Here is a 12,169-nt window from a genome sequence, read left to right as displayed (position 1 = left end):
GGTATAGTTTATGAAAAATTCAGGGTGCAGACTCAAGGAGGAGTGGTCACACCTTGGAGGCGGGTAGCCTTCGGGCTGGAGGTGTGTTTTGGTATTATAATGACATTATAATGAGCAAAGTTCGCACAAAGGACAGCATTTCATCAAAATCTGACAGACTGTTGGCTCAGGGTAGCAAGCATGCCGCTTATCACTTCCATAGGATCACCTTGTTCCCATTCTGCTGTGTAATCACAGAGCTTGGCCGTGGAATCTTCACTCCACTCCATCCTCCGTGGTGCTTTTGCAAGCAATATTGTTCAGGGAGTCACAGATGTAGCGGATTCCTCGCACACCAGCCGCTGCTGTGTTCCACCCTGGAAACGTTTCGATTTTATACAGAATCACAGAATCGCCTAGGTTGGAAGGGACCTTTAAGATCATCTAGTCCAGCCTTAAAAAACAAAAAAAAAAACCCCAAAACCCCCCACACACTAAACCATTTTCCCGAGCACCATGTCAACCCATCTTTTGAACACCTCCAGGGACGGTGCCTCGACCACTGCCCTGGGCAGCCCATTCCAATGCTTGATAACCCTTTCAGTGTAAAAATTTTTCCTAATACCCAATCTGAACCTCCCCTGGGGCAACTTGAGGCCATTTCCTCTTGTCCCATCACCTGTTCCTTGGGAGACCGACCGCCCCTGGCTACACCCTCCTTTCAGGGAGTTGTAGAGAGCGAGAAGGTCTCCCCTCAGGCTCCTTTTCTCCAGGCTGAACACCCCCAGCTCCCTCAGCCGCTCCTCACAAGACTTGCGCTCCAGACCCCTCACCAGCTCCGTTGCCCTTCTCTGGACCCGCTCCAGCCCCTCAATGTCTTTTTTGTGGTGAGGGGCCCAAAACTGGACACAGCCCTCGAGGTGGGGCCTCACCAGTGCCCAGTACAGGGGGACCATCACCTCCCGAGTCCTACTCACCACCCTGTTCCTGACACAGGCCAAGATGCCGTTGGCCTTCTTGGCCACCTGGGCACACTGCTGGCTCATGTTCAGCCGGCTGTCCACCAACACCCCCAGGTCCTTTTCTGCCAGGCAGCTCCAGCCACTCTGCCCCCAGCCTGTAGCGCTGCAGGGGGTTGGTGTGACCCAAGGGCAGGACCCGGCACTTGGCCTTGTTGAACCTCATCCCATTGGCCTTGGCCCATCGATGCAGCCTGTCCAGATCCCTCTGCAAAGCCTTCCTACCCTCCAGCAACTACTACCTTTCCTTAAGGTGTGAACAACGCTATTTTTACTAAAAATTATATTTTAGGAGTTATTGCACACCGTGCCGGAGGGCTGACGCCACTAACGACAAAAAGACACAAAAAATACTTTTTTTTCCGCTGCACTCCCCCCCCCCCCCCCCCCGAAAGCAGCCGCCTGTTGCACGCGCAGCCCCAGCGCCGCAGCTCTGGCCCGACTGAAAGCCTGAGGCGCCGCTCACGTCCACACGGGCTCATCAGCGCCGCCGAGCCCGCCGCCCTTCCCGGGGGTCCCGATACCTCCCGGGGTGCGGGGGCGAGCGGCGGAGCCCCGCACGGCCCGCCCCCCTCCGCACCGCCCTGCGCCCCGCCCCAGCCACGCCCCGGGGCGGAGACAACCGGTACATCTGCATAGCAAGCCCCGCCCCGCGGCGTCCTCTAGTGTCCCGACAGCCCTTGCGCGCCCTGTGAGGAGGCGCTTCCCTTCCCGCCTCTCCTCCGCCCTTTGCGAGGCGCGGGAAATGGCGGAGCTGGAGCTGGGTCAGCATTGCGGGGTGGCCGATTGCCGCCAGCTCGGTAAGGGAGGGCGCGGCGAGTCCTTGGCAGGGTCCCGGCCTCCCGTGAGGCAGAGGCGGGGACGTTGGGCCGGGGGCGGCGCCCGGGGCGCGGCGCGGCGCTGAGGAGGCCGGGGGCGGTGCTAGGGGGCCGTGAGGTGGTGTCGCCCTCTCCGGGCGGGCTCTGCGCTGCTGCAGCCCTGCCCGAGCCGCTGCCGGGGCCTGTCGTTCCAGTTGTGTCACCGGGTTGATAAATCCCCTGCTGCCTTGCTTTCTCGACTGTTGTTACCCTGTTTTTCTATTCTTCACCCTTGCTTACCTTCATTGATCTGAGGAATGGTGTTAATGAAAACGTAACCTTTCAGAAAGAGGCAGCAAAGCAGCTTGTACTGAAAGCCCTCGGTTCTTACAGATGAAGTGACTGACATCTTTGTGACCTGAGCTGTGTGGTCCAGTTCCATGGTGGTCCATTAAGACCAAATCTGAAGGATGGAGAAATGGAATAATGGCCTGGAGACGGGCATTTGCTACCATTGGTGATATGGCCGATTTCAGCAGACAGTGAAGTGATTTTTATCTGTAAGAACCGATGCAGTAGATGGGGGATGTGTGCAGAGACTTAAGAAGCATGTGCTGTTTAAATACACAAGGATAGAGAGGAAGGAGCAGGATTATCAGGACTGTCAAATGGACAGGATGCTCGCTTTTTGGAAGGCATAGCATCTTCTCCAGCTGGCAATCTGTAGAATAAAAATGTAAATTGTCCAGTGCTCCAGCAGTCAGTAAATAGTATTCTGAGTGGTCTCGCAATAAATTCAATTTTTAACGTAACTGGTAAATCTGATGACTAGCCAAGTATTCTAGTTTCAAATTTTGATACTGAAAAAAATGAAACTTAAAGCCTAATTCCAACTTTTGGAACGCATCTAAATATAATTTACCTATTTGTATGTTTTCCAGTAATACTAAGTAGAGGAGTTAACAGTGTAACTGTGTTATAAAAGCCACTTCTGTGTAAATGCGGTTGCTAAGTGTCCTTGTAAAGATACCTGCCCCATGTTATAAGTAAGTAAAAGTTAATCATGTAAAAATTAAGTTTAAAACTATTAGCAAAGCAACAACATTGTTGTCTAACTGAAAACAAATCTTTTTGTTTCAGATTTTCTCCCCTTTGTATGTGATGGCTGCTCAGGTGTCTTTTGGTAAGTTCATAGAATATATCTGAAGTTGGATGGGACGAATAAGGATCATCGAGTCCAACTCCCTGCTCCTCACAGGACTACCTAAAAGTAAACCATACGACTAAGAGCGTCATCCAGGCACTCCTTGAGCTCTGTCAGGCTTTGTGCCATGACCGCTTCCCTGGGGAGCCTGTTCCAGTGACCAACCACCCCTTTTTCTAATGTCCAATCTGAACTTCCCCTAACAGCTTCATTCCATTTCCTCGTGTCCTATCGCTGGTCACCAGAGAGAGGAGATCAGCATCTCCTCCTCCACTGCCCCCCTTGAGGAAATTGTAGACTGTGATGAGGTCACTCCTCAGCCTTCCCTTCTCCAAGCTGAACAAACTAAGTGACCTCAGTCGCTCCCTCCAGGGCATCTTGCTCGCCCTCCTCTGGACACACTGTAGTAGCGTGATGTCCTTATATCGAGGCACCCAAAACTGCACACAGTACTCGAGGCGGGGCCGCACCAGTGCAGTGTAGAGTGGGACAATCACCTCACTTGAACGGCTAGCTATGCTGTGCTTTATGCACTCCAGGACTTGGTTGGCCCTTTTGGCTGCCAGGGCACACTGTTGACTCATATTCAATTTGCCATCAACCCAGGCCCCCAGATATCTTTCTGCAGGGCTGCTGTCCAACCTCTCGTCCCCCAGTTTTTATGTATAATCTAGATTACCCCATCCCAGGTGGAGAATCCGGTACTTGCTCTTGTTAAATTTCATACGGTTGGTGATCGCCCAGCTCTCTTGTCTATCCAGATCTCTCTGTAAGGCCTTTCTACCGTCAAGGGAGTCCGCAGCTCCTCTAGTTTAGTATCGTCAACAAGCTTACTTAATGTACATTCAGTTCCTGCATCCAGATCATTTATAAAAACATTAAAGAGCACTGGCCCTTATATCGAGCCCTGGGGAACCCCACTGGTGACTCACCACCAGTCTGATGTAACCCTACTTACTATAACCCTTTGAGCCCGACCTGTCAGCCAGTTGCTCACCCAACGTAATATGGACACGTCTAGCTGTGTGCTGGACATCTTATCCTGAAGGATACTGTGAAAGACACCATCAAAAACTTTGCTAAAATCCCCAAACATAGACAGGCTTCCCTAGGTCAACTATATGAGTGACCTTGTCATAAAAGGAAATTAAGTTGGTTTTCCTGTAAGATCTCAGTGTGGCCGTTGTGTAGACCTAAATATTGTATAAAACATTCTGTGATTCGGTTCAGATAACATTTAGTTAAAAAATAATTGTTTCATTGAACTTGCCACGTTTTTCCTGAGTGGTTGTTGTGGAGCTTTGAAGTCAGTGAGGATATCTCTAAAATACAGGTAGATTATTTTGGAAGGCATCTAGTTTAGATCCTGTTTTGTACTGATTTTTTTTTCTTTGGCAGTGGGGGGGGGGTGGGGCATGGTATTTTTTCTTGTAAGAAAAAAAATTGAAGTTTCTTCCGCAGTTCAAGTCAGGGCCTGCACTTTGATTTACACTTCAGATGAGCAGAGGGCAGCTGAGATAAGCTCAGATAAATTGAGAGCAGATTTCACTCTAACGCGTTAGAAGCCTTTAAGGGTTTTCTGCTGTTGTGGAAGGTGATTTAAAATCCATTAGAACAAACTCCAGTTGCTTTGAGCTGAATTCTTAAGCGTGCCAATGTTCTTATTCTCTTGGAAAGGTTTGTTATCTTGGGGCATGAGTTCCAAAAGCTAAATGTTTTACATGCTCAGGAAGAATATGATCAATCCATTCAAGACATAAAATGCATAGATTAGAGCAAATTTTGGAGAAGATTCACTATGTCCTTGAAGCGTTCCCATGATAAAACGTGTCAGATCACTCTTTAAACGCTTAAATGTTTTCACATGACGTTTTCTTTTCCTGGAATGTTGGTAACAGTGTGGTATTTTCTTCTTTTGCACAAAGCCTTCAGCACAGGAGCCGGGATGCTCATGGGTGTTCTGAGGTAATCTGATAATAGGACTACCTTAAAATTAAAATTGCGTGCAACTGACATGTTTATTTTCACATCAGATATATGCACATAGTATATAAGTATGAATTATTTAACTGAGAATGTGACAAGCTTAATAAAAATGAATCTGCTCTTCTTCTGGCTCTCCGAAATAAACTGAGTTTGAGTAGGATGATGGTTCTTTTTGTAACACTGAGCAAAACTTAACCAGGACAAAAGTAGGAGAGAATTGCTGAACTAATGTTGCCTGTAGAATGGAGAGCTAGCACAGTTCTTTTGGAAAGCTGGGGTGGTGACTTGTATCTGTAATATCTGTTCATTTACACAAACTATTTTGCACTAATACCTAGGTGAATATAAGAAACAATTCTGTGAAACCAGATCAGCACAGATCTTACCCATGCTCATACAAGGACTGCAATGGAAAGGAGCTTTTGCCAGTTTTATGTCCCTACTGTGAAAAACATTTTTGTCTAAGGTGAGTGAAACAGAATGTTTAAACACCAAGACTCATTCATTAGTGTATGGGAAAGGTAATGAAATTTTTACACTGTTGTTTACAGGCACCGGCATCAGTCAGACCATGAGTGTGAGAAACTGGATGCACCAAAACCCCGAATGGCTGCCACCCAGCAGCTAGTTAAACATATTATAGGCAAGTACAGTGGGATATATATTCTACAATTTTCTTCAGAAGGCTATTTGAGCTTGTGACCTCCTCTGAGGGTTTAGATTTGACCAAATGAGAAGAAAAAATGGGGGTTCCTTGTTTAAACCGCCCTAAACTCACGTGTCAGCATGTGATACCGTTCATCTAGACTGAGACAAGTGGCATATGTCTCTAAAGAGATTCTTTAAAGATTAAATAGGGCTTAGATGTATTTCAGAATTACTGTCTTGTTCTCATTCTACAAGTACTATAAAGCAATGAATTGTACCTAGCCATTATTATTTGCATATTAATTCATGTGCACGTAATGTATTTTGTTGGATGCACATGCCTATCTGCTGGGATTATACCTACAGAACCAAGATGGCAAAAAATGTGAATCTACAATGTCGTGTTTTGCAGCTTTTAAACAAGCTCTAGGACAGGAAAGAGAATAAACAGCACTGCCTAACTGGACAGTAGAATATATGTGTAGAAAGGAGGACCTGAAACTGTTGTCATATGAATCCTGTGTTGGCCACGGGTGTGGAAACTTAGGAATTTGTATCTATTTGGCTTTTGCAACCTGCTTTTACCTCGTGATAGTATTCATCTACTTTCCAGTTCTAGCAGGGTTCTTTTACACTGCAACAATTCCAAATATTCTTGAATAGGAGTACTGATACGGCCTCCAGAGGACATGAAAGGGATGGGAACCTTGGAGATACAATGAGGCCAAATAGGCTAATTCCAAGATATGTTCAGGAGACAGTCTGAATCATCACACTAACAGGAATAATATTGTTCTCAGATTCTAAAAAGAATGAGGAAGCAAAAAGCAAAAAACGTAAAGGAGCGAAAAACAGTGAAACAGCAGCAAAAGTGGCTTTAATGAAACTGAAAATGCGTGCATGTGGGGACAAGTCCTTGCCTCAGGTCAGTCGTGGTTGTTTTCAATAATTGAATCCTCAAAGTAAATGGGAAGTTTTCTAAATTTCTTGTTCTTCATTTAGTTCCCTCTGTTCGGTTTTGGATTTCATTCTCAAGCCTGCAATTATTTATACATATATTTCAGCCTGGTATCAAAAAGCAATCTCATTAGTCTTACGTCAGTTATAAGGTCTCTGTGTGCAGTTAGGAGCAGTCAGGTCAAATTGTTTTAGAGCAGAAATGTATATTTGCCTGCCATACAACTGTCATCCAACACTGCAGGGACTTTTGGGGATCCTTGGCAGAATGATGACAGTACTACGTTGTAGTTACAATTAAAGCTTCATTATTTTAACAGAATTTGATGATCAGCGTAGCCTAGAATCAGCCTTAAATACTTGGCTTGCAGTATCAGTATCACAGTCATCATCTCGACTTGAAACCTGTAAAAGAATACAAGTCACTCAGTCCTCAGAGGAAGCAGACGATGGTGGAGGTGTCCCTGGCCACTGGGGCATCATGGGTTTTGCAGTCCAGCAGCAGTTCTGGTCCAAGTCCCACATGGTGCTTGTAACTGCTTGATTTTATGGACAGTGCTCTATGTGCTGCTGGTCACGCATGGCAAACCCATCTCAAAGGGATGATTCTCATGCTTGGTACCGCGAGGCTTCTGACAGAGACAGGACACAGTTTGCACAACTCTGTACCAATCGGATTGAACCCATCTCATATGAATCTGAGATTTGTGCTCCGCAAAGCTCCATTCTTACTTCTTCTACTCAGATTTAATAGACATTTATTACATTTCTGGATGAGGTACGAAGGGCCTGAGGTCAGTTGTTCCTGCCTTTGGGTTGGAAAAGGGTTTTGATAATTGCTTTATATTTCTTTCAGCCTTTAATTTCTTTCGTTCTTGGAAGTATTTCACAGATTTCTTAATGTTTTACCATGGCCAGTCAAACCTGTTGTTCAAGTCTTTTCCACATATCAGGATTACGTAGGGTTTAGAAACACCTTGATTCTTTCATCTAGGGTTTCAATTTAGATCTGTACTTACGCATCTTCTTAAAAGAGCAGTATTTAAAGTACCTTTCACCACATTGTTAGGTTGGAGCATGCCAAGTTTAGGCCTGTTACATTGATTTTATATTATTGAAAACATTCTATGTGATAGTCTTATTGTTAGGTCTTATCTTAGTAAAGTACATTTAATTATTGTTTTTAAAACAACTACAGCTATTCCATTACTGAATTCTCTTATGAATTTCTTTTTTTTTTATACATTGTCATGCTTAGAAATTAGATAACTCTGCTTAAGCAGAAGTCATAATAACAAAGACCCAAAGACCTGCTTGTAGCATTTTTCACAGATAGTACCACTTTAATAAATATGTGCTGGAGGGAAAGTGATTAATTTCAAATATTGTGGAACATAATTAAAAAAGTCCACCCTCAACATATATAACAGTTGCTTTCTAATTCCAAGGCCAGTAAACTCCGGAAAGCATAGCACAAATTACCGTATGCTAATTTTTCTTACTATTCATTTTCTCATTTGAATATTAATTGTTTAATCATCTAGAATAGCGGTAATTCTAACAGTGATAAATTAAGCCTGTTAACCTTCAGCTCTTCTCTATTTAAATTGCTTCCTAGACTCATTTTAGCTGCCTTCTGCCCAGCTTGTTCCAGTTTGATGACAGATTTTTTTTAATATGAAGTTTTTGGAACGTCTCTGAGGCACATTATTTCTCTCATCACTCTATAGAGAAGATTGATAATTTTTCTTGGAGGTGCATGGTAAAAGGACAGGGGGCAATGGGCACAAGCTGCAACATGTGAAATTCCAATCAGATCATAGGAAGAATCACGGAATCACGGAATTGTCAGAGCTGGAAGGGACCTCTAGAGATCATCTAGTCCAACTTAAGAAAAATCACAATGAGGGTTGTCAGACATTGGAACAAGCTGGTCTAAAAATCTGTGGAATCTACATCTTTGGGATGTTTAAAACTTGATTGAACCTGACTTGGAGCAACCTGATCTAACTTTATAATTAGGTCCACCTTTAAAGTTCCCTCTGCTTTCAGCATGATTTTGGACCACGTGACACCAGAGGTCCTTCCTGACCTTTCTCATTCTATAATCAGGAAAATCAGGCTATCTTAGAAGTATCATTTCTCTGGCCTCTTTGTTCAGATCAGCTTTCTGCAGACGATTGCTTCTTTGGGTGTCAGACCTGATATGAGTTACCTCTCTTGAGACTGACCAGCTCAAAACCCCAGGAGGGTGTGCTGCAAAATAGGGTTAGTTATCGTGTCCCTGACTGACCAGTATTTTCTCGGATATGGCACAGAAATTCCAGGAGGCATATCCCATAGTTAGGGTTGCAACATTAGAATGAGCTGGTTTGTGAATTAAGTTCCAGTGAACTGTGGGAAACTGTCTCGTCATCCTTAGAACTGGAGGAGCAACTGTAGGAAGGTGCTGGGGTGCTGACAGCTGTTGAGTGATGTTAGCGTGTGTCCCTACTGGGGTGGCTGATGTGTTGTGGTCATCTACATTTTAGCAAGGTTCAAGTCCTGCTTCCCTTGCCCCTTTGTAATATTCCTGGGTGTTAAAGATCTTCTTGTGTGTGGAGAGCACTCAAGTTTTGAAGAAAATGCACAGGTTGAAATTCAGACTGGGTTTTATGAACATAGCTGGGGGAAGAGTAGTTCCTTATTTTTCTAGGGAAGGCATAAATAAGTCCTTTAAAAAGAAGACTTCTGTCTTGTTTGATAGTGTCTGGCTTGCACTCAGCAAGGGCAGTCTTAACTGATGAACCAGCCATGCTTGCTGTGTCTGCTGTTGAATGACAAGAAGAAATAAAACTGAAGAAGGGATTGTCCCAATCCTGCTCAAAGTCTCTCCCTCGTAGGTTACTCTTGAAATGTCTTAACCAATGTTTCAGTTTAGTAGATACTGAAAGAACGTTTTAGTACATAAACGGAGGAAAAGCAGGATAAAGGATTACCTGGCCATGACCAGAATGTTGGTTTGTGAAGCAGGCATTTGTAGCGCAGTGAATTGTTCTAACTGCCTGTGTATTCCAATTTGAGACATTATATTGCTGCCAAAAGCCAGCACTGCTTATTTAAACTAACCTTTTTATCTCCAGAGTGGTCATTATTGTCTAGTAAACCCAGGGCAGACACCTTTTCGTGTCTGTCTATAGATAACAGTTTAACTGTGGGACTCTCCCCCTACCTTTCTGAACTTACTGTCCATCCTCTACGTGCCTGCAGCTGGAGGGGATTGGACTTGATGATCTCAGTCATTAATATTCCGCAGTAAAATGGGGCCTTGGTCCTGATAGAATAAAACAAGTTTCAGTTGGTAATTTTGGGGTTGACATTTAAGCTTTTTACTGAAAAAAGCTATTAGATGTGTATGACTAGAATTATGTTTCTTCTTTGAACAACTTTGTTTATTTTCCATGTTTTTCTAGACAGAAAGAATTTACTTTCAAGTGTTTTTACCAAAGGGGAACAAAGAGAAGAGCAAGCCCATGTTCTTTTGCAGTAAGTGGAGTATTGGCAAAGTAGTAGATTTTGCAGCTTCCTTAGCAAGCCTTAAAAATGACAACAACAAATCAACATCCCAGGTAAATCAGTAACAGTAACAAACATTTCACAGATTGTTGGGTGTTTCTTTTTTCTTTTTTTTAACTCTTTTGTCCCTACCCCACCCCACTTCTTGCATCTCAGATAAGCAAATCTCGATGTTAATTTCTGTGCTGTTTGTCTTACAGAAATTGAGATTGTGCCATAGTGCCTCTGGAGAAGCCTTGCCATTTGAGCACACATTGGAATCGTGGCTATCTGATAAAGACTACCCGTTGTACAATGGTGGAAATATAATTTTGGAGTATCTTGATAATGATGTTCTATTCATAGAAGATACAGAGTCGTACTTCAGCTAATCAATAAATTACGACAAACAAAAAAAAAAGAATCAAAGATTTTTTTAAAAGTATGGTATATTCAAACCAAGTCCAGTTTTTTTTAAAAATCACTGGTATGCCAGAATCTGTCCTCGGTTATAAAGACACAGTTCCCATCAGTATCTCAGTTGCTTGACTGACAGAAGAACTATGTCCTGAAAGGAAAATTAGTTACCATAATAACTAATATTACAGATACTCACTTTCTAGAATAAATTCTTGCCTTATTTAGCAGTATAACGTCAATAATGTTTTCTTAAATTTTATATTTATTTTTCTGTAAATGATGGAAAAAGTATGTATTAAAAACAATCAATAATGAAAATGCAAACTTGCGGAGTATCAGTCCTCTGAAGGAAAGAAACATGTTATACTTTTGCAGCATCTTTTCTGCATCCACAAGAACAGATTTCGTTGAGTTGGGAATCTAGCACTCTCTGTGCCCAAGGTTCACATTTTCTTCTCTCCTGATCACAGTGTAACTATTGTAACTAAGAAAAGCTTTCTGAAGCAAAAGGAAATTCACACAGATTTCTATTGTGGTTGTGTAATTAGGTGGAGGATAAAAAGAGAACTTGAATTTGTCCTTTTCTAATTCTTGTGAAAAAGAGGAAGAAACACAGTTCAAGTAGAAGCATAGCATTGAATGGCCTGCAGTTTCATCCTGGCATTTCCCCCCTTAGGTAAATCTCTATTGTTTCCTCTTCAGCCATCTGCAAGATGGACTTACTACGTTTTAAAGCAGTTGTTTACAGTGATTGTACATAAAGAAGTTACACCTCTGGGTGCATAGGTATGACCTATAGAATTAACGGCTTTCTCAATTGTCAGCGTGTTGAAATTGTTTGGTGCTCACTGAGAAGATTGGAGTACATCAATTACTGATATTCTAAGCAGTTTTTGGATCTCTTTTGGTGTTATTTCAAAGCTGGACTTTAAATTCAAAGCGAACAGAGCAAAGAAAAACCACAAGATTATTTTTATCACAGTTATAGCTGCTTTGAATTACTGAAACATAAAAACATGTTATGTTGCACACAAATATTAGGGCTAGCACTTCCCTGATGGTGAGTTCTGATGCATAGCCAAGGAGCCTTGCTTCATCTTTCTTGAAAGGGCCTGTTACAACCCATGCTTACTCTGCAGTAGCCTGGAGCCTGCCTCTATTCAAGCTAGAGAAGAAGCAGCTTTTCAAGACTAATTCCTCCAATTTGCTTTCATCTGTTTACATGTATTTAGCCAATGTTCTCCAATTGGAAGGAGCTGGAAAGGCAATCCTCAAATGACAGGAAGGAGAGTGTGTCATAGAATCACAGGATGGTTAGAGTTGGAAGGGACCTTTAAAGATCATCGAGTTCCAACTCCCCTGCCGTGGGCACTGGAGCAGGTTGCTCAAAGCCTGGCCTTGAACACCTCCAGGGATGGGGCAGCCATAGCTTCTCTGGGCAACCCGGGCCAGTGCCTCACCACCCTCACAGCAAAGAATTCCTCCTAATATCTCGTCTAAATTCCCGTCTTTCAGTTTAAAACCATTCCCCCTCGTCCTATCTCTTCACTCCCTGATAAAGAGTCCCTCCCTATCTCTCCTGTAGGTCCCCTTTAGGTACTGCAAGGCTGCTCTAAGGTCTCCCC

General features: G+C 43.4%; 1 protein-coding gene across 2 annotated transcripts; it reads left to right on the top strand.

Moving 5' to 3' along the window:
• Window positions 1–1,676: 1,676 nt before the first annotated feature.
• On the top strand, window positions 1,677–11,277 carry ZFAND1 (zinc finger AN1-type containing 1). Of its 2 annotated transcripts, XM_074145366.1 has the most exons (9): window positions 1,733–1,798; window positions 2,936–2,978; window positions 4,925–4,964; window positions 5,324–5,451; window positions 5,537–5,628; window positions 6,434–6,558; window positions 10,043–10,198; window positions 10,346–10,434; window positions 11,247–11,277. In XM_074145366.1, the coding sequence occupies exons 1-9, from the start codon at window positions 1,744–1,746 to the stop codon at window positions 11,275–11,277; spliced, it is 759 nt and encodes a 252-aa protein (XP_074001467.1). In that variant the 5' UTR covers window positions 1,733–1,743. The 2 variants fall into 2 exon arrangements, with proteins under 2 accessions (XP_074001466.1, XP_074001467.1); XM_074145365.1 differs by lacking the exon at window positions 11,247–11,277 and having other exon boundaries at window positions 1,677–1,798; window positions 10,346–10,865.
• The last annotated feature ends 892 nt before the right edge of the window (window positions 11,278–12,169 follow it).

The sequence above is a fragment of the Numenius arquata genome, chromosome 3 (assembly GCF_964106895.1).
Source record: "Numenius arquata chromosome 3, bNumArq3.hap1.1, whole genome shotgun sequence".
Classification (NCBI taxonomy): Eukaryota; Metazoa; Chordata; class Aves; order Charadriiformes; family Scolopacidae; genus Numenius; species Numenius arquata.
Note: the sequence above shows the minus strand (reverse complement) of the source record. Positions and strands in the feature narration are given on the sequence as shown.